This window comes from Astatotilapia calliptera, chromosome 15 (genome assembly GCF_964374335.1).
Source record: "Astatotilapia calliptera chromosome 15, fAstCal68.1, whole genome shotgun sequence".
NCBI classification, from domain to species: Eukaryota; Metazoa; Chordata; class Actinopteri; order Cichliformes; family Cichlidae; genus Astatotilapia; species Astatotilapia calliptera.
This window is the reverse complement of record NC_137436.1, coordinates 23,539,272-23,564,606: the sequence shown is the minus strand read 5'-3', so window position 1 is coordinate 23,564,606 and position 25,335 is coordinate 23,539,272. Positions and strand designations below refer to the sequence as shown.

Here is a 25,335-nt window from a genome sequence, read left to right as displayed (position 1 = left end):
AGCATATAACTGCAACATTATTTTTTCGTTGTTTTTTTTTTTTTAAAGACTCGAAAGGACTTGAAATTCAAAATTTCAGACTTGTGACTTGACTCGGACTTTTACACCAGTGACTTGAGACTCGACTCTGACTTGCCTGACATTACTTGAGACTTGACTTGAGACTTGAGGATAAAGACTTGAGACTTACTTGAGACTTGCAAAACAATGACTTGGTCCCACCTCTGGTCTCTCGTCAGTATGCGTCATGTTGTGTTCACTCCTGCCCTGTCTCGTTATGATTATCTGTGTCAGCTGTGTTCCCCGTGTGCTCCCACTTCCCTCGTTAACCCTCTGTGTATTTATGTCTGCGTCTCCCTCAGTTCTGTGTCGTAGTCTCCCTCATGCTGCGTGGATTTCCCTGTGTCTCTCTCCAAGTATTAGTTTATTCTGCCCAGTTTAAGTTTTGTATTTTCCTGTCATCTTGTCAGCAATAAAGCTGCCTTTTGAGTTCATCCCTTGAGTCCGTGAGTTTTGCGATTGGGTCCTCATCCTGCCTGCCACACAGCCGAACCATGACAATAAATGAAGACAGAAAACTAAACAGCAGTGACGTTTGTAGGGTTACTGAAGTTGGGCTAGCTGGTATATAATGATTTGCTACATGACCACTAGCGACACAGCTATGTTAGCATAATATAAACAAGCTAACTTTTTTTCCACTCGATAAAAGTTAACGTGAGTGTTCTCGGTGGTCAGGAACAAATGTAATCGCATGGCAGGATGCTGTAAAAGGACCAAACTTCAGCCAGGAGAACAACGGAGATAATCCATCCACAATACGAGGTTAGTCATTCATATACTGCTGCATGGGCTGGGCTGTAGTTACATCCTAAGGTTTTAAAAACTGAGCTTAAATAAATGATTAGCGGTAATAAAAGCCGAGGGAGGTCAACAGTGGTCGCTGACTGTTTTAGGAGCTTTTTGAGATCAAATAGAAGAAAATACATAACATTAAACATGTTAACAACACAAAAGCCATATTAAACGCAGACTACTTTAGACCCGGAAGTAGGATTCGTCGCGTCATCACTGAACAACCGGATATTGTGTTTCGATAGAAGCTAGCGAGCTAACTTCTAACTCCGTTAAATGTCATAAATTCCATTTTCATGGATGCCTGGATGTTAAACTTAATTGTTACACCTGGTAGAGCAAAACGCTGATCATTTTATTAAAGATGAAAGACTTTAGACAGTTTTTCAACTCTCAGTAATGCCATAGTGATCGTTTGATATATGGACCTGCAGCGGAGTTTAGACCCAGACACGGCTAGTGACGTCAGACTGAACAACATTTACAGTCGTTATCAGATAGCAACTTGGGGTGAAGGATCCAACTACCACCCTTCCGATTAGTGGGTGACCTGCTCTACCTCTTGAAATGACAGTTTCAAGACAACATGTTGTAAACTATTGTGGGTTGCAGCTTTACAACCCACTCTCATTAGCTTGTGTGCATATCTGATATCTGCTTTCTTTGGAGTTTTAGCTGCTCCTCTGCCTGCCCTTGGTTTTTCCATGTGTGCATATGGAAAGGCAAGTGGGTCCCAAACGAGCAAGTGAAAAAAACAGGCAAGAGAGGCAAAAGATGCCAAGAGGTCCAGCAATAATTACCTCCTATATTTTTCTATAAGCAACACTTCGCAAAGTAGACACATTTATAAATATTTTATTAAAATTTCTTGTTAAAGACAAACTGAACGCACACAAAAAAAATTATACTATTCATATTTATTTGAAAACAACAATCCATTTCTTCCACTTCTACTGCGATTCCTTGTTGCAACTGGGGTCATACATGATATTTGTATTAATTCCACAGAACACCATCACAAAAGTTACCCTTTTATATGTATGTTTACCTCTTTTTTTTGTCCTTTTTTATGTATTGTTGTCATTTCTATACAATGACTTGTGCTTTGATATCTTCGAAAGAGAGAAAGAGTTTTTAAAGACATCATTGTCATCAGGATAAGTGTACATAACAGAGGATCGAAATAGAAAAAACATTGTAAGAAGAGGATATACTGGTCGAATACACACTGGTACAGAATACAGAGATACACACTCACATTGCAGCCTGCCCGACTCGGCCCGAAACTGTCAACAAGAGTAAAGAGTTGTTGTCCCAACCGCTCCCTTCTTCTCCTGATTTTAGGATTTTTAAGTATGCTGTTGTTGCCTTGCAACAAATACAATCCCTGCTGGTGAGCAGAGTTTTGGCTAAATATTGCTTAGCTACAAAAGGGATATCCAGGAGATGAAGAGGGACCACAGGCGGGCCAAAAAAGCAGTGCAGAAAGCCTTAAAATCACAACTGTTGTATGTATTCTTAATATTCTCAGACAGTTTAGGGTTAAGAGCGCAGAGCAGTTCTCCCCCTAACCACTTCTTTCAAAGTTCGCTGCAAAAGAAAAGGAAAGAAAAACCGATGAATCCCGGGACGTCCACAGAAGAAATATAAGGTGCATTTGTCAGAAAGTTTGATGCATGTGTTTGCATGTGTGTCCCCCTCGAAATAAATCCATTCAGTAAGAATTTCAGTGGGTTGATTGCCATTGCCCAAAAAATGTGCATCCATAACAAAAAATGTGTGTATGTGTGAGTTTAGGAGGAGATGACTGGGTATTTACATGGACCGGAATGTTTTTCCCGTTTACATATCTGGCATTCATTCAAGAATGTGGAGCTACCTTTGCCTCTGCCTGATGTTAATCTTGGTTGCAGATGGATGCATCGGTTGGGCGGGAGGAGTGCGGTGGTGTATGGAGAGAGGCGGGGCAGAGTTAAAACCAACATTTAAGCACAAAAAAAGAAGAAGAAAAAAAAAGCCAAGGTGCAAGAAGGCATTCACTTAATGCTGAGCGCAAATCTGTGCCTTCTAAAAATCAAAAGAAAAACAAGACATAATACCACAAAAGTTAAGATAAAAAAGAGGAAACATCACAAGCAGGGGGCAGGCAAAGAGCAGCAGAGAAAATGTACAAGCAAACTACCATAACCTTAATGTGAATGTCATTCTACATGTTAAGTGCAGATAGATAGATAGATAGATAGATGATAGATAGATAGATAGACAGACAGGTTGATAGATTCTATATACTATATGTATTAATATGCTGGGTAAATATTCTGGTAAATCTTCTATGTGTATATACCTCCAAGTAGAGGGGGCTCACTTAGACGTATATAAATAGGTCTAACATAAAAAGCCATATTACAGTGTGCATATCCTCGCCCTAATGTAAGCGATAGCAAAAAACCCATGCTTTACATAGAAAAAGGCATCCACGACATTTAAGAAAAAATGTACAATTTATGAAACATGGTAACAATAATAATAAATAGTATTATAGGATTGCTGCTGTACACAAAAAAGCAATTTTTTTAAATTTCACTCATATAAAAATATGTTTTAGTGCAACCGTACGTAATAGTCATATCCATAACTTCACATCGTTTGTCGAGACTTTTAAGTTTAAGGTGTCCAAAAAAAAGAGAGAGAGAGAAAGAAAAAACAGGGATGAAAGGGGGAGGAGGATGAGGGAGGGGGCTGCATTTATTACAAAGCTGATACGTGATAGTATTGTACTTTATTTACATTTACTTTCCTGCTTTGTTTGCTTATAAGAACATAAGCAAAACAAAAAGAGAGAGAGATAGAGAGATTAAAGAAAAGGCACACACGTAGCTGTCCGATGGTTTTTTGTTTTTCTTCGTCGTACCGTTTAACAAGAGTCCTTTGTTTTGTTTTGTTTTTAGCAGATTTTGGTCGGGCTCACGTTGGTGGGAGTTACCGTACATGTGTATGCTCTTTAAAGTCTTTAAATAAGAAAGTCTCTGAGAGCAGGCCCCGTTTAAAACAGGCATGCTGTACACGAACATTAAGAGGTCCGTTTGAGTCTTTCATTTTTCTTTGTATGCATTGTTTTTATGTGTGTAAGAGAGAGAAAATGGGAGAAGAAATTGTGTGTAAAGTGTGCAAAAGTCAGTTTTTCTCTCTCCTGTTGCACTTCATCCCTTCCTATTATCCGAAAACAAACAAACAAAAAAAAGGAGACATCCATCGTTTCTCCTCCTCCCCTTGGTCCTCCTCTGCAGCACTACGACACGTCTTTGCTTCTCTTTGTGCTTTCTGCCTCTCTGTCTCTCTCCAGCTTGAGAAGTTTGGATGCCATTGGAGGCTGCAGGCTGTCAGATCCGGGGCTTGGAGGGTAAGGGGATGAGGAGGAAGAGGGCGAGTGAGGAGAGGCTGGGACTGATGAGTGGGGAGGCCTGAGTTCCAGGCTGCTAAAGTGCTGAATACCAGGACCTTGAGGAGGAGATGGTGATGGGTGGGGAGATGGCGAATGGTGTTGATGGGAGTCTGGGGACAAAGCTGAAGGAGAGGAAGAGGAGGAAGGCGCTCTGCTTCCGTCTTTCCCGTCATCCACTCTGCCTCCACCTCCTCCTCTCTCAGCAAACTCCTTGGAGTCAATGTAGAGGGAGGCGATGGCCTTTGTGCACGTCTGGATTCCCTCTTCCTGCTCCTGCTCCTGCCTCACGCCTCCTTCTCCTTCCTTCTCCTGTGAGGAGCGGAGAGGTGATACTGAATCCCTCACTGTTTCTCCCACTACTGCTCCATGCCCGCCCCTCTCTGAAAAGGAGGTGAAATGTGCCTCGCTGGTGATGGAGTCCTCCGATATGCTCTTCTGCAATGACATCCGAGCAGCTTGCAAAGCCCCCTGCTGGGCCAGAGGGGTGTTAACGGACGCAGGAACAGAGTGTACAATCTGGATTCCACCGATGGGGATCATTGGGTAAGGCGAGCGCACCTGAAAGAGAAACGTTTAATTCACTCACGTGTTAAATGTCTGATCCCATTTATACTGAACTAAATACTCCACTGGAGCACTTATGCCACTGAAAACAGTCCTTGTTTACTCTGAAGTGAGTAACATTTATGCTCTTTTGCAGTTTTGGAGAAAAAAATCTTTAAAAGAAGAAGAAAAGTTGTTTGTAAATGACAAAAACCTGTTTTCTTAGATAAGATCGATTGTTATCATCTTCTTTAACCTTTATTTATCACATAACAAAACTCTACTTAATTAGCAGAAGTAGCATTATTACATACACACTTTTTGTATAAAATGGCTTTATAATTATGGGAATAATAATTTAACAATAGAGCACTTTTACAACATATGCTTTTTTTTCCTCAAATTAAGTCAAGTAATAAATGAAATATATAAAATATTACTTAACTAAGGACATGCAAAACATGAAAATGTCTTAAACTTTCATTCTTTCAAATCTCCAGCAGGGGGCGATTATTCTGGTTGCAAACAAGAAAAAATTACCATACATCTCACCGCAGGAAATACTTTCCTGGTGAGTTTATAGCCTCAGTAGCTAGTTTCATGTCTTTAATAGAACATGATGTTCATTTTGTAAGCGATCAAATGAACAATAAAGCATAGTACGATTAATGCGTGGCTACTTTGCTATCCACCTCTTGCTCGTGACAGCTGGCTTTGGAAAACCAAAAAATGCTAAAGGTTCAAGCTGAAGCTTTAAAACAGGACGGTGACATCATGGTGGTTAGGTCCATCTTTTACATACAGTTTTTGTGAAACAATCAAAATCTGTATTATAAGAAAAAAAATAGAAAAGATACCTGTAGTTGAGAATGTAGGGGAAGGTGACTGAAGAGGACTTGGTGGGGTGGACTAGACTGGTTACCACGGCTACCCTGATCCACTGATGACGGTGAACCTGGATGCTCCTGGAAGAGAAGATGAAGATGAAAACATGCTGCTGGATATAATCACAAACTGCTGAGTTTACTTGAAAATTTCTTCTACATTTTGACAGGCAGCAAATGCCCTCAACATAAACACACGTGATTATTGGACAATTCTTCTTACAATAAACACACACAGGAGGTTTTTCAATGTAAATCCAAATCTTATGTAACAAAATAAACAAATGAACCCTGATGAAATGCGCGACGGTGCTGGACAACAGGTGTTGGTACGAGAACAAAGAAATCCAAAGAATGAAGGCTCGCTCAGATTTCTTGTGTATGAAAAATGGTTGTTAAAGCATTAATCAGTTATTTGAAGAGCAGTCAGTTATCCAAGCAGAGTCGCTCTCTGCTTCACGCTTTGTTTAAGTGGGACCAGCAGCAGGAGCTGGAGTTTGAAGTAGAGCTCTTAAGAAGAAAAACAGCCGCGCTATTAACCACACCAGCCAGCCAAGATCCCATTACCACCAAAACCCAGCAGCCCTATCTTCAATCATCCGTCTCTCCAACCCTCTCAGTCTATCTGACTCGCTCTTTATTCCCTCATCCTCTCTGAATGTTTCTTCTGTCTGCCAGACGGCTTCGTCTCTGTCAGGTTCTTTCTTTCTTGGCTCCCTCTTTCTGTCCTTTTCTTCTATATTCCTAAGTTGCGCTTCGGGTTTTTCACATCGAAACCACAGTCCGCATACTCAAAAGCTCTACCTCAACGGTAGACTTTAGAGAGGCAAATGTTTTTAACAAAACCACAAGCATGCATTTACTGAAAGTGAGGAGAAGTCCATTTCTGTCAACAAAACTGATCAAAATTTTCCTCCCAGACTAATAATTTTCATAAGCAAACTTACAGAGAAATCTGAGCCAAAGAACCTGTGAAACAAGCTAACCTTCTAGTTATGAACATTTATTGTTAAAAAGAGAGAGAAGATATCTTCTGACATGAGCAGCAACAAGAACAGTAGAGAACTACTGTTGACAACTGAGAGGAAAAGGAGGTGGATTTGGGTTGCAAATTGGCTTGCAGCAACATTTCAGAATTTCACATCTCACATCAATGTTCATAACCTAGAGGTAATTTTTCATCAACACTTACAGTATTACTCTCGAGATCTCGTTAAATAAAGGATCCAGAATTTCAAAATATGTGCTAGAGATGCTCATTCATGAATTCATCTGATATAATTGTTAACCCTGCTTCCAAAATATGCATTAGGTTCAAGCTCACAGTCTAACTATCAGACTGCTTATGTCCCTTTCCTGGCCAATTTCCCTCATGTGTCCATGTTATTCTTTAAAGTTAAACCATTGTCTGTCCCATGCACCAATCAGCGTCAGTGTGGAACTAAAATATTTAAACATTGAAGCATAATCATGAACAAAATCTTACCGTCTCCATTTCTGTGCTGGCTGTGTGACGTCCCAGAGCGCTGAACTCTCCCTGACCCAGCGCACCAGTCTGATGACTCAGCCTCAGGCCCCGCGCCCCGCTCTGCTGGCTGGTGGTCACATATACGGACAAATATCACATTATACCTTAATCAAGTGTAAAATGTGCATCTGTTTATCTGTTAATGATACTGAGTAGTTTTAAGTTGAACTGAGGTTTGCTGTTAAGCTATTTAAGTGAATCAGTTAGGGGTACTGGATTAAATGGAAAAGGTTCTTCTTCGGACCTGGAACTTGCTAAAACCATTAACCATTAAGTAACAAAGTGGCTGAAATCATTCAGAATTTGAGCTTACCTTTGGTGGTGAAGGTGTTGGTGAAGTCCTCTGCGAGGAGACACAGGCCGGATCATCCCCCTGTGGCGGCCTCGTGGTGAAAGGTCTCGCTTGTAATCTCTTCCCGATGGTGACGTGGGCCGAGACAAGGGAGAAAGCAGTGACAGGTGTCCCCTTCTTGGTGAAAGGTCTCGCCTGTATCCCCCTGCTGCTCCCAGGTCTCTCTTAGGGGAGATGTGACGCAGAGGAGAAATGTCCCGCCGGGGTGACAGGTGTCCTGCGCGGGGTGAGAGGTCACGACGTGGGGAGAGGTAACGGCGGGCTGAGGGTGAGGAGGATGGGGAAATGGGGGATGGGCAGCCAGAGTTGTCCAAACCGGGTGAGGAAAGTCGTGATGAGGGGGAGGAGAGATCTGGGGAGGGGACGGGAAGGTCTTCATCCATGGAAGAGGAGGAGGAGGGTGGAACCAGCAACCTGCTACCCTGCGACCGCTGCTGGCCTCTCTGGTACTCTGACTGACTGTGCTCCCGCCTGGCCAGGTCGGTAGGCGGAGCCTGCGGTGTGATCTGGATACTCGGCACGGTGGTGAAATAGCCAAACAGAGGCGGCCTGCTGGTGTTTCCCAGGAGGTCGGACGCTGAATGGTAAGAGAAGTGAGGAACAGGTTGGGAGGCGGCCACAGCTGTGACAGAAAGGGAGGGCAGGCCATAAGGCTGCGGGCTGGTCGAGCGAGAGCGAGTCTTTGGGGTGGAGTCACCATCATAGTCTTCTTCGTCGTCGTCTTCATCATCCACCTCATCACCATCTTCTTCACCACCCTCTGAGTCATCAGCATCTGAAAACTGGTGATCTGCCATCTCGCCTCTGGAATTCTTCTCTGAAGACCTCTGGCCTTCATCTCCGACATCTTGAAGAAGAGGAGAAAGCAGCAAGAGAGAGAAGGAAAAAGAGGAAGTGGAAGAAGATGTGAAAAAATATTATAAGCAGGAGATGAAGAGTGAAAAACAGGTATGAAAAAGAGATAAGGAAAAATAATTGAAGGTGAAGTAGTAAGGCAAGAAGAAGAAGAATGGAAGGAAAGATAAGAGACAGAATACAGACACAGGGATAAGGACGAAAGGACAGGAAGAGGAAGAAAAAAGGGGAAAATGGACGAGAAACAACAACGATAATGTATAAAGGAGATGAGGGAGAAAAAGCAGAAACAAAAAGAGTGGGAAGAAACATACAGAGGAGGCAGAGGAAGAAGAAAAGAAAGCAGAAGGAGTAGAAAGAAGGAAGGAGAGAAACAGGAAGAAGACAAAGAAAGGATAAAGTAAAAGGAACAGGAGGGGGAAACAATAAGGTAGAAGGAGACGAAAAGGACAATGAAGAACAGAAGAATGAGTGGAGAGAGAAATGGTTTGTATTAATAGGTGACAGAGTTTAGGTGTAAAACAAAACACCAATGAAATCTCATTTCCACCAGCTCAAAACAATAAAACACAATAAAAAGAAAGTTATTTAAACCCTCAACACTTTGGTTTTTCCCACAGGATGGACTACAGCCAAATGTTGGCAGGGTCTTATTGTATAGTAGCAGCAAAGTTACTGCTGGCAGGTAACCAACGCTTTAAAATGCAGCCAGACGATTGGCTGAAAAACGTTAATTCTGGGAATTAAAAAGTTTGTTTGCTTTTTGTGACTTTCAAAAGAGTCCAAGTTGAAACAGAGGCATGTTTTTGTTGTTCAGAGCTTCTTATCTGTCCAGAGAGAGATCGAAAAATATGAAATTGATCTAAAAAAAAAAAAGAAAAAGAAAAAGAAAGAAATTCCATCAGCATTTTATTTTCCCCCCATATGCAGCACAAGGAAGAAGTAGTTAATAAATCGTATTTAAGCAACTATTTCAGTGGAAATCAGTTGCACTAACATTGGACTACTTTTCCAGTTAGTCTTATATACAACAGTTTCTCACAAACCACCAGTGTTTATGTCTCAGTGACTCACTCACTGGATTTCTGTAGCGCTCCCTTTCCCCAAAAACCCCCTGTGTATATGTGGGATCATATCCCAATTAAATGGCATGCCAAAACATAGTTACATTTAATTTGGTGGTCTACATGGTGGGGCGTTACCACCAGCTACCAGTCCCATTCTGGTTAAATATGATGGTAAGGGCTAAGTTCATCCGCTTTTACAAAAATTATGCAAAGAAAACCTACACTTTTTATTCGTAAAACATTTTTTCATAGAAATCTGAAGTGATTGGTTGAGAGATGCTCTCGCTGGTATGTCAGTCAGATATGACAATAAATGCTTTATACTTGATTTTTTATTTGTTGTTTATTTGGTTGCTTAAATAATTAGTTAACGGCTATAGAGAGGTATAGAGAATCAGTGGATCCATTACAAGAGCAAACTAGATACCAAGATGCTGTCCATTCAGATGTTTAAAGAACAAAGTGTAGCAAAGATCAGCTGAAAGTAATAACTGCGAATGGTGAAAACTCCATAGATTATAAAAATAATCCCACTAATTTCCAGCTTCATTATCAAGTCATCAGGAGATTAACGGGAAATCGAGACCACAGCCCCGAGAGACAGCTGATGAATATTTCATGGAAAATCATATTCATTCGTCAATATCAGCCCATGACAAGTTCGCCAGTAATAATTTTCAGATTATTTCCACATCAGCAGATTAATAGCACGGCGTATTCCTTGGCGTATCCTCATGAACCTCGTCACCGAGGTTGACTGGCTAATATTTGTTTCTTTTTCTAAGCTGTAGCTTTAAATTGTTCCTGGAGTATTTCAAGGCCATAAGAGGTGTTTTTAAAATATTTTTTTTAGTCAGCTTGTGTGTCAGGTGTGGTTGTTTGACATGGATGCTGGCTGTCAGGATAAGCTCTGCTTTCCATTACACTAATTGTCTCTGCACAGCTACACCGAGCCAAGAGCTCTGCAGGCTGCACTCAATAAGACAGCAGGATGTAGTCCAGCTCAAGAAGTGTGTGTGTGTGTATGTGTGTGTGTGTTTGTGTGTGTATGTGTAAATGCATGAGTGTGTTTGTCTCCTACCTCCTTCGTCTGCCTCAGTGTCCTCAACGGAAGACATGGAGACTCCCAACTCCAGACACTTTTTCATATGAGCCTTAGACTTCATGTGCTTCGTCAGGTTTCCTGCAAAATGCGCACACACAAGCACAAACACCATTTAATGACCCTTCGACTAGTCTTACTGGAAACCACAGCTTGTTGGGCTGCATCAACACAAGACTGTAAAAGAAAGGATGAAATGGAAATAGAAGCGGATGAAAGAGTGAGACCGCAAGATTGCAATTTATAAATAATATATAATTTATAACAAATTTAATTTAATAACAAAATTACTCAACCTGTCTGGACTCTGCTTCAGTTGGCAGAATGTATAGAATCCAAAGATACGCATACTTTACATATGAATTTGAAAATCTATCCCGTGGATAATGGCTTTTTATTAAAGATCACATATCGGGTAGTCAGCATCTTTAACCTTTGATATGATGGAGGTTCCTGCTGACCACAGCTACAGAAAAACAGCCTTTCTGCATGTTTTATTCATTCATTTAACCACTTAGTGCTGCCCCTTAAGAGTTTTCCTACTAAAAGTCTGCCGTAAAAAGCTGCTAACACCTGGAAAAATGTTTACAAGGTTTACTGTGATGGTCCAGGAGAAAGTTTAGAAGATATTTATGGAGGTCTACAATATCCAGTGGTTACTGCAGTTATAAAATAAATCAAACCCCGGCCTTAATAAGTCACTGCATTACTTGCATACAGAGATAAACATAGTTCAGTCAGTAGCGCTGTAGTCAAAATAAGATTCATTTCCTCTCCACTAACTTATATTCGACACTATAAATGCAAAAGAAGCAAAACCCGATCAGAGCAGACATCAGCGACAACAGATACGAAAAAGCACCTAGGGCGGAGGCGGGTTGCAAGGACGGTTGCAGTTGCACAGTGACTGTAGCCAGGCTTGCTCATAGCATGCTGCAAAACACAATATAAAAGAAGCCCTACCTTTCGTCTTGAATGCAAAGTTGCAGAACTTGCAGACGTAGGGTCGGATGTCGGTGTGCGTTCGGATGTGTTTCTTCAGCATGCTGGGCTTCTTGCAGCGAATGCCACACTCTTCGCAGATGTATTTCCCTCGTCCACGACCACGGACGTAGACGTAGTCCTCATTGGATTTATAGCTGGAGGAAAGAAACAGTGCAGCGATTAGGTTTTTTACATTTTTGCAAAACAGGCACTTTGTTAACACAATAGCAGAAACAATTGTTAACAATGAAGCCATGAAAGTGAGTTTTACTTGTAATATCATAATTTTGTCCTGCCACAGTTGTTATTTATGCTTATGTATACAGTATAAAGATAAATAATGTACTGCTATAATATAACTGCCAGACAGCCCTCTACGGTTGGCTGTGATTCAGTTCACTTCATCACAATTTATTTTTCCCAGCGGGACAATTAAAGGCTGGTGAAACAGTAAACGGATACACACATACAGCACAATGCTAACACACACACAGAGGAAGACACCAATCCAGTTTTATATTAAAAAATATATGAAACATGTATTCCAATCTTCATTGGACACTCTATTCATGGTTATTGAAGATCTTTGTCCTTCACCACAAAGAGGTCAGAGGTCAAAGTCAGAGACACAGATGCTTGCTGACACAGAGGTTCTGGTTAAATAAGACTGAAATGAGGTTTCCTCTGCTCAGATGCATCATAGGGATCAGAGGCTGCAGTAACCATTCATTCATGTTTAAATCCCATCACCCCTGCTGGGATGGTTCATATAGTGCTATATTTTACACCTTGTCATATGTCACTCCGCGGAATTTTTAATTTCCATTTGCAGTCATTTCCAATTGCTTGCCTCAAAGCTGAGGTTAGTCCCATTCATTACCCAACCACTGCATGCCACCAATAACCCCTGGTGACACGATGGACACCAGAAGGACAATACACCCACACCCCTCAAAAAAATGCTCAGGAATGACTCAAGGCACTGATTTGGCCTGTACACTACCACAATCCCACAAGCTGAGCATTCGCTCGAATGATTCCAGTGAAAAACACAATCCACAGAGGTCCCAGTGACGTCTAACAGATCTGATGGGTCAGAGGTGTTCTGGCAGCTTAGGGGCACCAACATATTGTCAGGCATTATCAGTTTTACTCTGAGGAATACACCTGTACACATGTTCATCTGTCTTTTGCACAATCCCAAATCACACATTTGGCATAAACAAAGTCTTTTATTTTGAAAATAAATATCATTGCCACGCCTGTCTCTGCTCATCAGCTCTGCACATCTTGACGCAGCTTCTGTCAAAAATGGAGAGCGGAGAGCCGCTTCTGGGATGCTTTCGAAGCACGCTGTGAAGCAGCTGGTGGCGTATTCCACGGGGGTTATTGCCACAGCTGATCATCGTGTGTTTGTAGTAAGCTGCAACAGATTACTTTGTGTCTCACGATGATTACCATGATTAATGTAAGCAGAAAACAAGCCTGCTGTCTTTTATTATCCCTGTGAATTCTGTTGACCTGGTCGTAACCTCCATACAGATGCAACCTTTCTTTGTTTTAAGCTAAAACGGGAACCACTGGAGCGTTCCACTTCTGGCTTTGTTGTTCATCATCTTTTCTAAAAAAAAGATAACCACATTCCTTCAGCCAGTCCCACTTATTCTTTTACAAGATTTCTTTTTTTTAAGCATCGCTGTCAGTCGTGATTTTCTATCCCACATGAGTGAAAGAGTGGACACTTGGCAGTGGGATCAGTGCATGTCTGCCTGAGTCTGTCAGTCATGGAGGGAAGTTACCACCAACCACCAGTCAAATTCTGGTAAATTCTGTCTGTTTTTGCTCTGCCGCAGAAGCATCGCATTTAGTTCAGTTTTTTTGTACTAAAGAAAAAAACGAATAAATCCTTGTGGAGGAGTAGCAAAAGCTGCTGGAGGACTGTATAGTTTCCTGTTGTGTCTGCAGTGGCTGGAGAAGTGGATAATGTGTAGTTCAGGGCCTCATGTGTTAAAGGAGGTCAAATATCAGGTACATCAAACAATCCATCTGCAGCAGCGAGGGGAAATTTGTCTTTCAACTGCACCGCGGACTGGGAAATACCTCTGAGTGCTCGTCTGAGCCGAGACGTTTGCACAGCTGTGTCCAGTTACCAAAAATGAATTATGATGATTATTTCGTTTTATTCTATTTTATTCAGGGCACACGGTAAGATCATAAAAGCAGATTCACTTTCAAAACTTCTGAAACGTTCGACTGACGGCGAAACGTAAAGCCAGTAAAAGATCTGGTTCTTCGGCCAAAATTTGCACTTAATGGATTTCTGTCATAGAGAAAGATTTCACCTCAGGTTTCTTTCTTTTTTTTAAGGTATAGTCTGTTTGTGTGCCTGTTTGTGTGAGTGTATGTGTGCATATGTTTGTCTTTCCTGTGCACTCTGTTTGTGTGCTTTCATCCACTTATTCCTCTTAAGTGTCCTTTGGGGACACCAGAGAATTACTTCACTGTCTGCTGCATTTAATAACGCCCCTCCCTGTATATGTGTGTGTGTGTGTGTGTGTATGTGTGTGTGAAAGCGAGAGAGAGAAGGGGTATATTTGAATGTTGTGTGTGTCTGCACCGTCTGTTCCATTCGGTAACCTTGGTCTTACTGGCTCTACTGTAGGCTATAAAACATTATGACACTGTGGGAATGTCTCTCTCTACAGGGGTTAGCTTTAACTCCCTCGTACAGGCTTTATTTGACCATTGAATGTACACTTGAAAAAAAATCCCTTAGTTTTCTATGTGGAAAATAAGCCAGATGTGAGTTTAATGACAACACAATAATAAACAAAACATTTTCTCTGCTTCGTCGCTAGATTTGAGTAACTTTCAGGAATATAAATAGAACATATAAACTTTGACTGCTCAGCAAAAGATGCCAGCCTTCTCAAATAGACGCAGACATGCAAGCCAATTTATGATATAAAGCCAGAGTAGATTAAAGATTTCATGTTTCTTTGCATACTTTGTGCTATAGATACATTTTCTTTAACCAAAAAAGTTTCATGTGGCCATATTAACCTATTTAGGAGCCTCAAGGTGCTGTGGGCCCCTTTTCATCCTCTGTAAATATATTCTACCTCCATACCAGGTTCCTGTAAATAGTGAGAATATATCTGCTGTACTGAAACATTCTTAATATGTCTCTTTACTCAGCTTTATCGTGAATCTATCTGAAAATATTCCGCCAACATGAGAACAATATAAAATAAAACAATTAAAAACTTTATGCACCCGACAAGATGCAGTCCTCTCACAGTATCAGATGCTGGAGGTGTCTCACATACATGCACACACGCAAGCTAAGAATCCTTAATTGTTGGTGCAGCCATGGTGGTACTGGATGCTAAATGTCCATTTTTTATTCTTTTCCCCTTGGACGCCTGCTCAGGTTAACTCGTTCTTCCTTTCTGAACTGAGCGTTTACTCTTGTATTTCACGTCTGCTTCCTGCACCAAATGACAAGGTGTGCATCAGAAGTTAGTGAGGGTTAGCTTACCAGGGCTACCCTTGGAAAACCCCAGAGCCTATTATAATTCTTGTCAAATCGCGTGTTTATTGATATGTAGTGAGGTGTCAAAACATGTCATTAAGAGCACAGGGAGGGTCATCAGATGTCTTTCTGGGGGAAACAGCCCAAAGTTCTTACTAGAATAAAAGGAGCGTGACAGTCTTGAGCCAGAACACACCAAAAACTACACATATTGGTTAAAGGTTTAAGATTTAAGATTTGTCTCTTCTTATCATAACCCTGGATGGTGAAAAATGATGATCATCCAGTGTTTTTCATGTGACCCCCAGAGGTCTTTTCCAACCATTCATACGTGACTAGTTTGGAGTGACAGCCCTTAAATGCGGTTCATCACGGCACAATTGCCAACGAGTATGTGTATCTTTGAGCCGCCACTTTGACTGAACAACAGTATCTGACACTCTGAGACTAAGAAGGAGACATATTTTATTCAATTTTTTAAAACACATTAGTTTGACATGGTTAGATTACCCCAGGCATAAACTTTAGTTAGTTTAGCTGGTGATAAATTTTGCACCTGCAACATCTGTTGTGCTGAAACAATACCTCATACGCTCATTTTTTGGGGAACTGATACATTTATTTGGGAAAATACTGAACACAAGGATGAAAAAGCTAAAGTACGGTTTTAACAACAGTTAAATATTTATGTTAAAAGGAGGGGCAACGTTTGCTGTAACAATGTGATTAAGCAGTTCATCTGCTTTGAGTCAAAACCAGAAGATAATTCTTAATGTTATGACTTCTGCCAAAGATTTTCTGCTTCTTTCTTTTTTGGCTTCTGCTTTTATTCATCAGCTGACTCGTGTTCACAAAGATGGATGCAAAGTCGCTTAAAAGAGCTTTCTTATCTCATGCAGAAAAAAAAAAACTTTCTAAAGCTCTGGTCAATCTGAACTTTCATTTCCAACGTGTCCTGCGTTTTGTCATCGCTGTATGGTGGAAATCTTTTCAGTTGTGTGGGAGTAAACGAACTTTATGCAGTTCTAAAATGCTGGAAATGTTCTCTAAAAACAGAAATTGGCAAAAAAAAATGCACCGCTTTCAAAAAGGTGCTGCACATTGCAGTAATTTATTAGAACTGCAATCGCACATGAAGTCACAGACAAACAATAAACTTTGAAAAAAAATCTATAAATAATTTGGAATAAAGGCAAAAAACTCGTAAAAATTTTAAAACTAAAATAAAACATTGCGCCGAATACATGAAGTAATCTAATAGGATTTTTAAAAAAGCATTTCTCCTCTCAGCAACTAACAAAAGAAATAAATACTGAAGTTGTTGGTGTCAGAAAAACTGCGTGAAAAAGGCTTTAAAACACAACTAACGAGGGACAAATCCCACTTCACACCAGTCTATAAAACTCAGAGCAAGAATTATGAAAGTTGATGTCCAATTACAGCAATGCAGCCTGAGTCGTTAGCCCGTGATGGGTTTACCAGGCTCAGGCTCTTGGCCCGACTCTCGCAGGCACAAATTAAGCCCAAAGAATAGGCTGTAAAGGGATAAGTCTTCTTTTTTTAATACCTAAGAAGATTTTTCTGACTAATCATGATGAGGCAGATGTCTTTACAGTCCATACAGAGGTCACCAGTGCTCATTTTTATTGAATACTCAGCTGTTAGGATTAAGAAAAAGACAAAAGGCAGCTCAGTATTTTGAATCACGTACTTGTAACAAATCACTTTTCTGTATGCAAGTTTTATACCTTATTCCTGAGTTTCTAAGGGAAAAGCATTAATACAAATAATATCATAAAAGTGGTTATTAGTTAGTATATGTTTACATTTTAAGTAAAGCCTGACCTTTTCCTTTGACGATTTAATTTTGCATATCTTTAGGGTTTTATCTTTATCTGCTCTTTTCATTCACAGAAAAATAAACTGATTTTGACCATACAAGTTTTATCCCTGTAGTCTCTGAGGAAGTGCGAAACACGCTACAGAATGATCTCTTTATGTGATCTATGATGCCACAGCAGAAACAGCATTTAAATGCTTTTAAAGGAGCAGCTGATCCCAACATCAAATATTTAAATGTTTGCTACCCTGTACATGATTTCTGTTCATGTTGAAGTGAGAAGGTTCACCAAGGAATTATTTTATTTCTGTACCTCTAGCAACTACCACCAGACAAACATATTGCTGTGATAATGAGAGGCTCCTCCTAGTGTGACAGGATGTAAACATTCGAGCATCTTCCTGAGCTGAGCTCTAAACGTTAGTTAGCCGCATGCTTTTATCTGTTAGAAAGAGGACACTTCCTACATGAAGATTTGTCCTTTTCTAGTCCACAATTTCTCCCAACAAGCTGATGCTGCGTGAATGACATCAACTGGCATGGCTTCAAGTACACAAAAGAAAGAGAGAGTAGTTTTCTGGATGTTTGACAAGTCATGTTTAGAGGCTGTCCCTGTCCCTTTTAATTGTGTATTTTTATTAGACATACCCGCCTTCGAAGATCTTGATGCGTGTCGGTTCAGCAGCAGGCTGTTTGACTGAGACCTCCTTCTCCACCTGCTCCTCCTTTGAACGATCCCATGAAACCACTCCTTTCATCTTCCTCCCAAAATGACTGACATCTACTGGCATCAGCTCTGGCTTCAGCTAAAGAAAAAAAAAAAGGTAACATAAAGGGCAGATTAAGATTCTTGCGGTTGTGTTTCTCTGTAGTTGTGTCCATGCGTGCATAATTCAATATTTCTCTTGGCAATCTTTTATCCTTCTGATGACTGCAGCACATACCTGATCAAACCGCAGCTTCCAGGCTACAGAAGAGACCAGTTTTCCGGAGCTGGGTGGAGACATGGCTGCCGTTGTGTACATCAAATCAGTGTTCCTCTTCTGTTTGGACCGCAGCAGAGCCAGTGAAGCCTTGGTACTCAGGTTCAGAGGATTGGGATTGTATGAGCTGACACACCATGAACTGTAGACGGAGCTACGCAAAGCTGCCTGGGTGCTGTTGGGTTTGGTGTAGTTCAGGAAACACCAGCTGACTCTGCTCATCGTGCGTAAGCTAGGGAACTGGAAAAGCTGCTGGACATCCGCCACATCTGTGAGCAGCAGAGTCTGACCCGCTGCTCCAGGTAATCCTGGGCTTTGGTTGGCATCGAGCTGAACCAGCATGCTGACAGGCATTTTATTTGAAGTAGGTTGCTTCGTGCTGTCAGCGTCTTCTGCGTCGTTAGAGGAAACCATGGACTCTGGGCTGGAGCTCGGCTCTTGGGCTGAATCGTCCACGTCAAGCTCCTCTGGGGAGTCGCAGCCACCTGAAGCTGGAGAACGGTCTGTGACAATCTGGAGCGGAGGGGTGAAGCTCTGAGGCCGAGGGACGTCAGAGAGATGGGGGGCAGAGGAACGGACAGGAATGGCAATCTTGGTAGCAACTGGGAAGTCACTTAATGGAGGAGAAGAGGACATCCTTTCAGAATCATCCATGGAGCCTTCGCTCTTCAGACCTCTTCCTTGTCCCTTGTCAGGCTTGCTGCCACCTTCAGTTCCACTTAGCTCCACAGCACTCATCTCCTTGACAATCTGTCCATACATCCTCTCCTCCTTTACTCTTTTCTGTTGCTTAGTCTCAATGAAGAGCTCAAGTGAGCTGGTAGGAGAGAGCATGCGCTTGCCCCCTCCGATAGCAGACCCTGATGCATCTGTGGTGGATATGGTGCCTGATGTTAGTGATAGGGGGATCCCTGTGTTTAGACGTTGCTCTGGTAGTGAATCTGGACCCTTCCAGAGTGGGTGCCGCAGCACTGCACCATCCGTCTGCCCTAGGAAATGTGCTAAGTTGAAACCTCCTCCAACTCCTCCATGTGGCTTTGTGACACTCACAACACCAACCGGGGGAGACATGTTGCTGTTGTCAGTACTGCCTGGCCTGGCTGAACCCAAACCTTGTGCTCCACTACCATGAGAAGCTATCAGCTGGCTAACACTGGTGTACATAACACTACCAAACGATGGCACATGGGTTTGGATCCGTACAGGAACCAGCAAACCAGGCAAAGAGGCCTGTGAGCCCAGGTTCTGGGTAGCAAATATGGGTTGGATCTGTTGCAGAAGCATGGAGGAGGTGGTGGACAGCGAGGCTGACAGAGGAGAGCTGCGATTTGAAAAAGAAGCAGAGTAAATCTGAGAGGTTGGATTTTCTGATTTTCCATCATATGGCTGTTGATCGTGGACTTGTTGCAGGGAGTGGAGTGGCTGCTGTTTGTGAAGTGGGAGACCGGGTGACCTGATGTGGAGTTTTTGGAGTTGCAGTTGGGCCTGCTGGGTCTGCTGCTGTCTTGGTGTCTGTTCAGGCTCCTGATTCCAGAAGAGGCCTGGTTGTGGGAAAGAAAGGAAAGGAGGGCCACTCTGGTACTGCTGCATCATATCTTTACTCATGACCTCATGACCTGGATGCTCTCCCTCTGATGACGAGCTTTGGGCCTGCAAGCGATGCTGCTGGGACCTATAGAGGACAAAAACATTATCAATTTTGTTGAAGGCTACAGCAATTTCTGACATAGTACTTGCAGTAATAAATGTGACCCTAAATACAACCATAAAAATGTAATGCAATGATTTTCAAATAATGTAAAGCCTCTTAAGAGAAGTTACAACCAAAATAATAACATTTCAAATATTTATTTTACAGAAATGTGAGAAAAAACATTTTGTGGTCTAAACAATCAAAATCTTAAATCTCTTTTAAGAATTCTTTGGTGTTCTGTATTCAGGCTTTCTTATCACCACAAATTTAAAGGCCAGCATCCATGATACTACTTTCAACTTTAAATTCTATGCAATTCACTACATTCTGTTCTCATTGCGTTATTTTACACAGTTTCCCAGATGTTTTTGAAGCAGGGCTGTACTATTATTATTTTAGGTTATTTCTCTGTAAGTATATTTTGTCTGACCTGCTATAGAGAGGTTCCTCTGGAAGGCTGTCTTCGCTGACACTCTGTTGGAGAATATGCTGGTGGTGCTGTTGATGTTGGTGAGGTCCTATATCTGTGCATAAAATGCATACATTTGAAAAGAATACTCATTTTACAAAAGTAAGCTATAATAGCAGAATGCAATCCATGCACGGAAGGATGTGGGTAGTTTATTGAGTCGAGAAATTTTTCAATAAAAGTTTGGGAAAGTATGATGAATAAAGTATAAGACAAAAAAATGTATAGATAACATACTAAGATGAATGTAAAGCTTACCAGCACCAGTCCCAGTTCTCTTGGTTCTGCTGACTGCTTCGCTGCTGCTGTGAGGGGATCCTGCTGGACCAGGCCATCCACCATGCTCCAAACTCTCCTGTTTGATTGACGTTTCTGCGCCCCCTGGCTCCTGGGTAACTGCCTCTGGATAAACACTCAGTGAAGCCTGCCAAATGCAGAGAAGTGTGGAGGGAAAGTGGTTTAGCTTTAATAAAATTATATTTGGTTAGCTTGACTAAGGATACCATATAAACCTTAATATAGTGCATGATAACATTGTGATTGCATTGTATTGAGATGATAATGTCGGTATAGCATGGCATCATTAGGATGTCTTTGAATGAAGCTGATGGGGGTGCTAAAATACTAAATTATTTTGTAGTGCCTTCATCCTTAATAAGCTCCTAGTCCTCTTCTTCCATCTAGCTCAGAGTTTTTAAATGTTCAGTTGAAGAAGTTGCAAGGTTGTTTACTTTACTCCAGCTCTTTTATTCCATGCATTGTCACTGACAACTTCTGTGTTCTCTTTCTGAGGAATACAAATGGCACACGGCCAAATTAATCTAAATATAAGTTAATCGTTTATACACTACCTGTCTAACAAGATATCCACGCCGACGTTCCTTCATTGCAGAAGCACTGGAGTACAGTTCTCCCTGTCTTGAGGTTGACAAGCTTCCATAGTCAAAGGATTTACTGCGCATTTCAGGCAACTCCATAGGCAGCGTGCATGGTGCCTGTTCTGATGAAGACCTCCTCATTTCCCTCTGCTGGTGGTGGCTAGAATAACCACTACCTGGCACAGTCAGGAACTCTGATTGCTTTGGCCCACCACCAGATACTGAAGAATCATCCTTTACAGAAACAAAGAGACAAAGTTTCCACTTTGTTCAGGATGCAAACCCCTCAGTGAAGACCTTACTATAAAAGAGACGTAAATGCACTTGAAATTACTAAAAAAATGGGGTACCTGTTTTGTTGGTGAGACAGACTTGAGACCTTCATCTCTGTCAAATGACATGGAAAGGGAAGAGGAGTGGGACAAGTTACTCTCTTGACTGGGGCTACGAGAAAGGCTGGTGCAGGTCGATTCAAAGCTTGATTCTCCAGATGAGTGTTCCATGTCTGCTAGGCGGAGCCTCTTCTTCTTGGGTGGGAGCTTTTCTGATGGCATTTGGGATAGTGTGTCGCTTCTCTGTGGCAATTGAAACTCCTCGACATGCTGCTGCTTCTCCAGCTCCTTGGTCATTGGAGCTTCTGTGTCCTTATCAGGCTTGTCTGGCTCCTCTGTCACCCTGATTTCAGGAACCTGGATGTTTGGTTGTCTGACTAGTTTGGGTGGGATATGATAAGGCTGTCCAGGTGAGGCTGCAGCTGATGATGATGAAAGGGAGGCCAAGTCACTGTCACTTTGTGGCTGCTGCTCCATGCTCTCTGTCCTCAGAAGGGTGGATTCAGGACCTAGAGCATCTTCAAAGATCTCTGTGTCAGACTGCTCAGAGTACTGAGTACATGGAGCTTTATCTGAAGGCTGATATGCTGGCTGTTCAAAAGACTCTGACTTGTCGAAGGAATTTGGACGGCTGAGAGAGTTGGTGTGCTGGATAACTGATATGACATTCCCAGCTGTTTTTCTGCCCTCAGAGTCAGTAAATAGTGCAATGTCCTCGGAGCACATGCTGGCACAGGTGTCAAAGCTGTCAGACTGACTGTGTGCACTATGAAGGGAACCTTTACCTGTTGGGGTGGCTCTGGACCCATCAAAACTACCTTGTTTAAAGTCATAGTCCCCTATCATTTCCACTGAACCACTACAGCTACTGTCGCAGTGTCCAGGGCTGTCCTCATCATCCCCAACACTCTTTTCTTTCCTCCTTTTTCTTGTGGCTATTTCTGACATACTAACTTTAGTACCATAACTAAAGGCAACATGTTCTGGAACTCCTGGGCCGCGTTCACCAATCTTCATACCCAGAGACGAAGTTAAATTCTTAGGTAAGTGTCCAAAGCCCTCGGCCTCTCCTACGTGGGCTTCATTGGTTGAATTTTCAAATGCACTCTGTCTTGTGAGCCTACGATGGCCTGGCGGGTAAAACACATCATCTGTCACAACATTGTCAAAGGATTGGCTACCCCGTATCCCTTGGGGAACACTGAGGTTAGGAGGGGTGGAAGTTGGCATGGAGTTACTCCTAATAAGATGCCCAGAATCTGATGGAGGCTCTAGAAGTCCTGTACTGCTTTGACATGGCCCAGTTGGATACTGCTTTGGATCTTCTGAGATTCCTACATCTTCTCTAAAAGAGATGTGATCCTCAGCTATCTTCCCTATTTCCAGAATTGCACCAGGTTGCTTCAAGGTAGTCAAGCTAGTGGGGTCTGCCCCTGCCATGCCTACTGTTATAGAGTGTCTTGACCTGGAGCTTGGTCGGTAGTACCAAGTTCGACCGAACATAATCTCCTCGTACGTCTTGACGTTGGTATTTGGAGGGCTGATCTGCTGCTCTGCGCTCTCAGAGCGTGAAAAGTAGCCAGAGTCTGTGCTGCCTTTGCTGTGAGGACTGAGGAGGTTAAGTGACTGGGACATGGCAAGGTCAGTGTCCTGTCCTTTTTTGTCACTTAGCCTCAGGGCCAAACGTTGCTTGATTGTTGGGGAGTCATCCAGGGAACGTGCTCTTCCACCAGCCTTTGATGCTAACATGTGGTGTGACACTTTTATGTCATGAAAGGGGGGGCACTCCATCCCTGTGGAGGGGACTCCCCCAGGCTTGGGAACGATAAGAATAGGCACTTTCATAGATCCAATGGGTAGCTCTTCAGGTGAATCTGCATATGCTGGTTCGGCACCACCTTTATAGTGGGAAAAATGAAGATGATACAGATTACAACCATTCACAGTAAACAAAATACATGCAGAGTTTATATCACTGTAGCTGAACTGTGTAACAGCATTAATGTAAACCAATACGTTTTTATTTTGGATCATTGTAAACATACCCATAACAAATAGTATTTTAAGCATCAAAAGATGTTCATAGATATAAAGAACTAGCTATGTGTTAAGAAGGGGTTTCTATGAACCAAAACTGTTTTGACTCTTTGGGAAAATTCTACTTAAAAATTTTTTTTTAAAGTGTCTTATAGAAGAAAATAACCTGTATTCTTGTCAGCTTCAAAGGAGATCTGCAGGGTTGGACTGTCTTTGTCTGTTAGCATGGTGGTGGGCTCCACGCCTTCCTCATCCGTATCGGTACTCTGCTCTCCATCTGAATGGACCTCAGCCTCACCCACTGGTGATGCCTGGTCCATGTCCCCACTACGGGCCACAGCTAGCTCTGAAAATGGTACGAGTCCAGCTTTGATGGCATGAGCATGGGACTTGCGATGCTTGTAAAGGTTGCTCTTGGTTTTGAAAGAAAAGCCACAGGGTACACAAGGGTATGGCCTCTCTCCAGTATGTGAGCGGATGTGCTTCTTCAAGACGCTGGGCTTGGCGCACGCTCGACCACAGTAGTGGCAGATGTACTTGCCAGGCTTTTTTGGCTTTTGCTCTTTTTTGCCATAGGCCTCCTCTCCGGGCTCCGGGCCTGACTGAGAATACTGTCCAAAGGAGCTGGGTAAACTAGGAGATTTGTGCCGAGGGAACCTTCCTGCACCAGCCCCATGTGGGTGAGTGTGTCCTGGGTGTCCTGGGAATAGGTCATCCGAGGGCAACTGGCCAGCAAATGGCCAGGCATGAGGCTCTAGGCCTGGCTGTGGTTTGGCTCCTGAGAGAAACCGTTCAGATTGAGGATGTTGAGGGTATGGCTGGCCAAGTTGGTAAGGATATCCCCTGTGGAACCCCTGAGCAAAGTGGCCTTGTGGGTCTTGAGATGGCGGGCCTCCTATGGCCCCAACTGCAGATGGTCCAGATAGCAGCTTTCCAGAATTCCCTGTGATTGGGTACTTCTGCTGGGGTGCTGATCCTCCAGGAGCCTCCAGGTCAGCAAAAGTGCTTCGTTTGGTGTTTGCAGAAGGCTCTGACGCCCATTTTCTTTGTAGAGGTACCTTCTCCCTTGCTAGTTCCTTGTTTGGACATTTCTGCCCTGTCGCAGGTGATTCACGAGCCTCCATTTTCTTGAAGCTCTCCGTGGTTTAGAAGAGGGAGAGAAGAGGGGATGCAGGGAATTTGGGAGGGTAGGTCTTTGAGGGTTACAAGGTCCCAAAACTACCAGGCATGATAGCGGAACCTTTGCTGGCTGCCAACAAGTTCACAGAAACATAAAATATCCATCCATTTCTCAGAAAGACTGATTATAGAGTCAAGCTGGAAACAGGAATTATCAAGTGGAGCAGAAAGGGGAGCTTCAGTGGATAACATCAGAGAGGTTTCTCTCCTTCTGCCATTTTGTAAAAACACGAACGCTGCTCTCTGTTGTTCTTCTGTCCAGTTCATCTAAGAGCAGAAGAAACCTTGAGTGACCTGCAGAGGGACAGAAAAAGAAAAGAAGAAGCACATGGAGAACATTTTAGGCAAATACTGTAGTCAACAATTGTAATAAACTGTTTAACAACATACTCAATTACTAACTTTTCTTGAGGGAAGGGTGCTTGTAGATCCTTTTTCTGTAGCTTCAAGTCCTTCAGTTTTCTCACCAAAAGACCTAAAGCAAAGCAAACGAGAGAAAAGGCTAATTAGTGTTGTGTACAAAAATCATCCAACAATACAGTAATCAGATACACAGATGGTAAATAACCTTTAGTCTGACATCACCCTTATAACATAAGTCGGATTGGTGTTGATGTGACATTTTTTACTGCTAAATTCAGCACGCTACCACATACTTTGTTGTGCAGAGACGACTCACTAAGTTGTCAAGTACATGCCTGATGTGCGAATATAAATGTCATTGATTGCTCAGTTAGTTTCTTCACACTGGATTCCATCTGTGCTTGTTGCCTTTTT

General features: G+C 42.4%; 1 protein-coding gene across 2 annotated transcripts in view; it reads right to left on the bottom strand.

Moving 5' to 3' along the window:
* Positions 1–3,337: 3,337 nt before the first annotated feature.
* The window catches only part of hivep2a (HIVEP zinc finger 2a), a 120,419-nt gene continuing 98,421 nt past the window's right edge, over positions 3,338–25,335 (bottom strand). For both annotated transcript variants that reach the window (XM_026142552.2, XM_026142556.2), the window contains 14 exons: positions 24,961–25,033; positions 23,546–24,852; positions 21,361–23,240; positions 20,984–21,244; positions 20,391–20,556; positions 20,094–20,187; positions 17,932–19,642; positions 17,636–17,793; positions 11,592–11,767; positions 10,608–10,709; positions 7,566–8,451; positions 7,211–7,319; positions 5,698–5,805; positions 3,338–4,855 (listed from right to left, as the gene is read on the bottom strand). In XM_026142552.2, the coding sequence (XP_025998337.2) occupies positions 4,145–4,855; positions 5,698–5,805; positions 7,211–7,319; positions 7,566–8,451; positions 10,608–10,709; positions 11,592–11,767; positions 17,636–17,793; positions 17,932–19,642; positions 20,094–20,187; positions 20,391–20,556; positions 20,984–21,244; positions 21,361–23,240; positions 23,546–24,503 (7,320 nt within the window). In that variant the 5' untranslated portion in view covers positions 24,504–24,852; positions 24,961–25,033 and the 3' untranslated portion in view covers positions 3,338–4,144. The remainder of the gene's footprint in view (positions 4,856–5,697; positions 5,806–7,210; positions 7,320–7,565; positions 8,452–10,607; positions 10,710–11,591; positions 11,768–17,635; positions 17,794–17,931; positions 19,643–20,093; positions 20,188–20,390; positions 20,557–20,983; positions 21,245–21,360; positions 23,241–23,545; positions 24,853–24,960; positions 25,034–25,335) is intronic.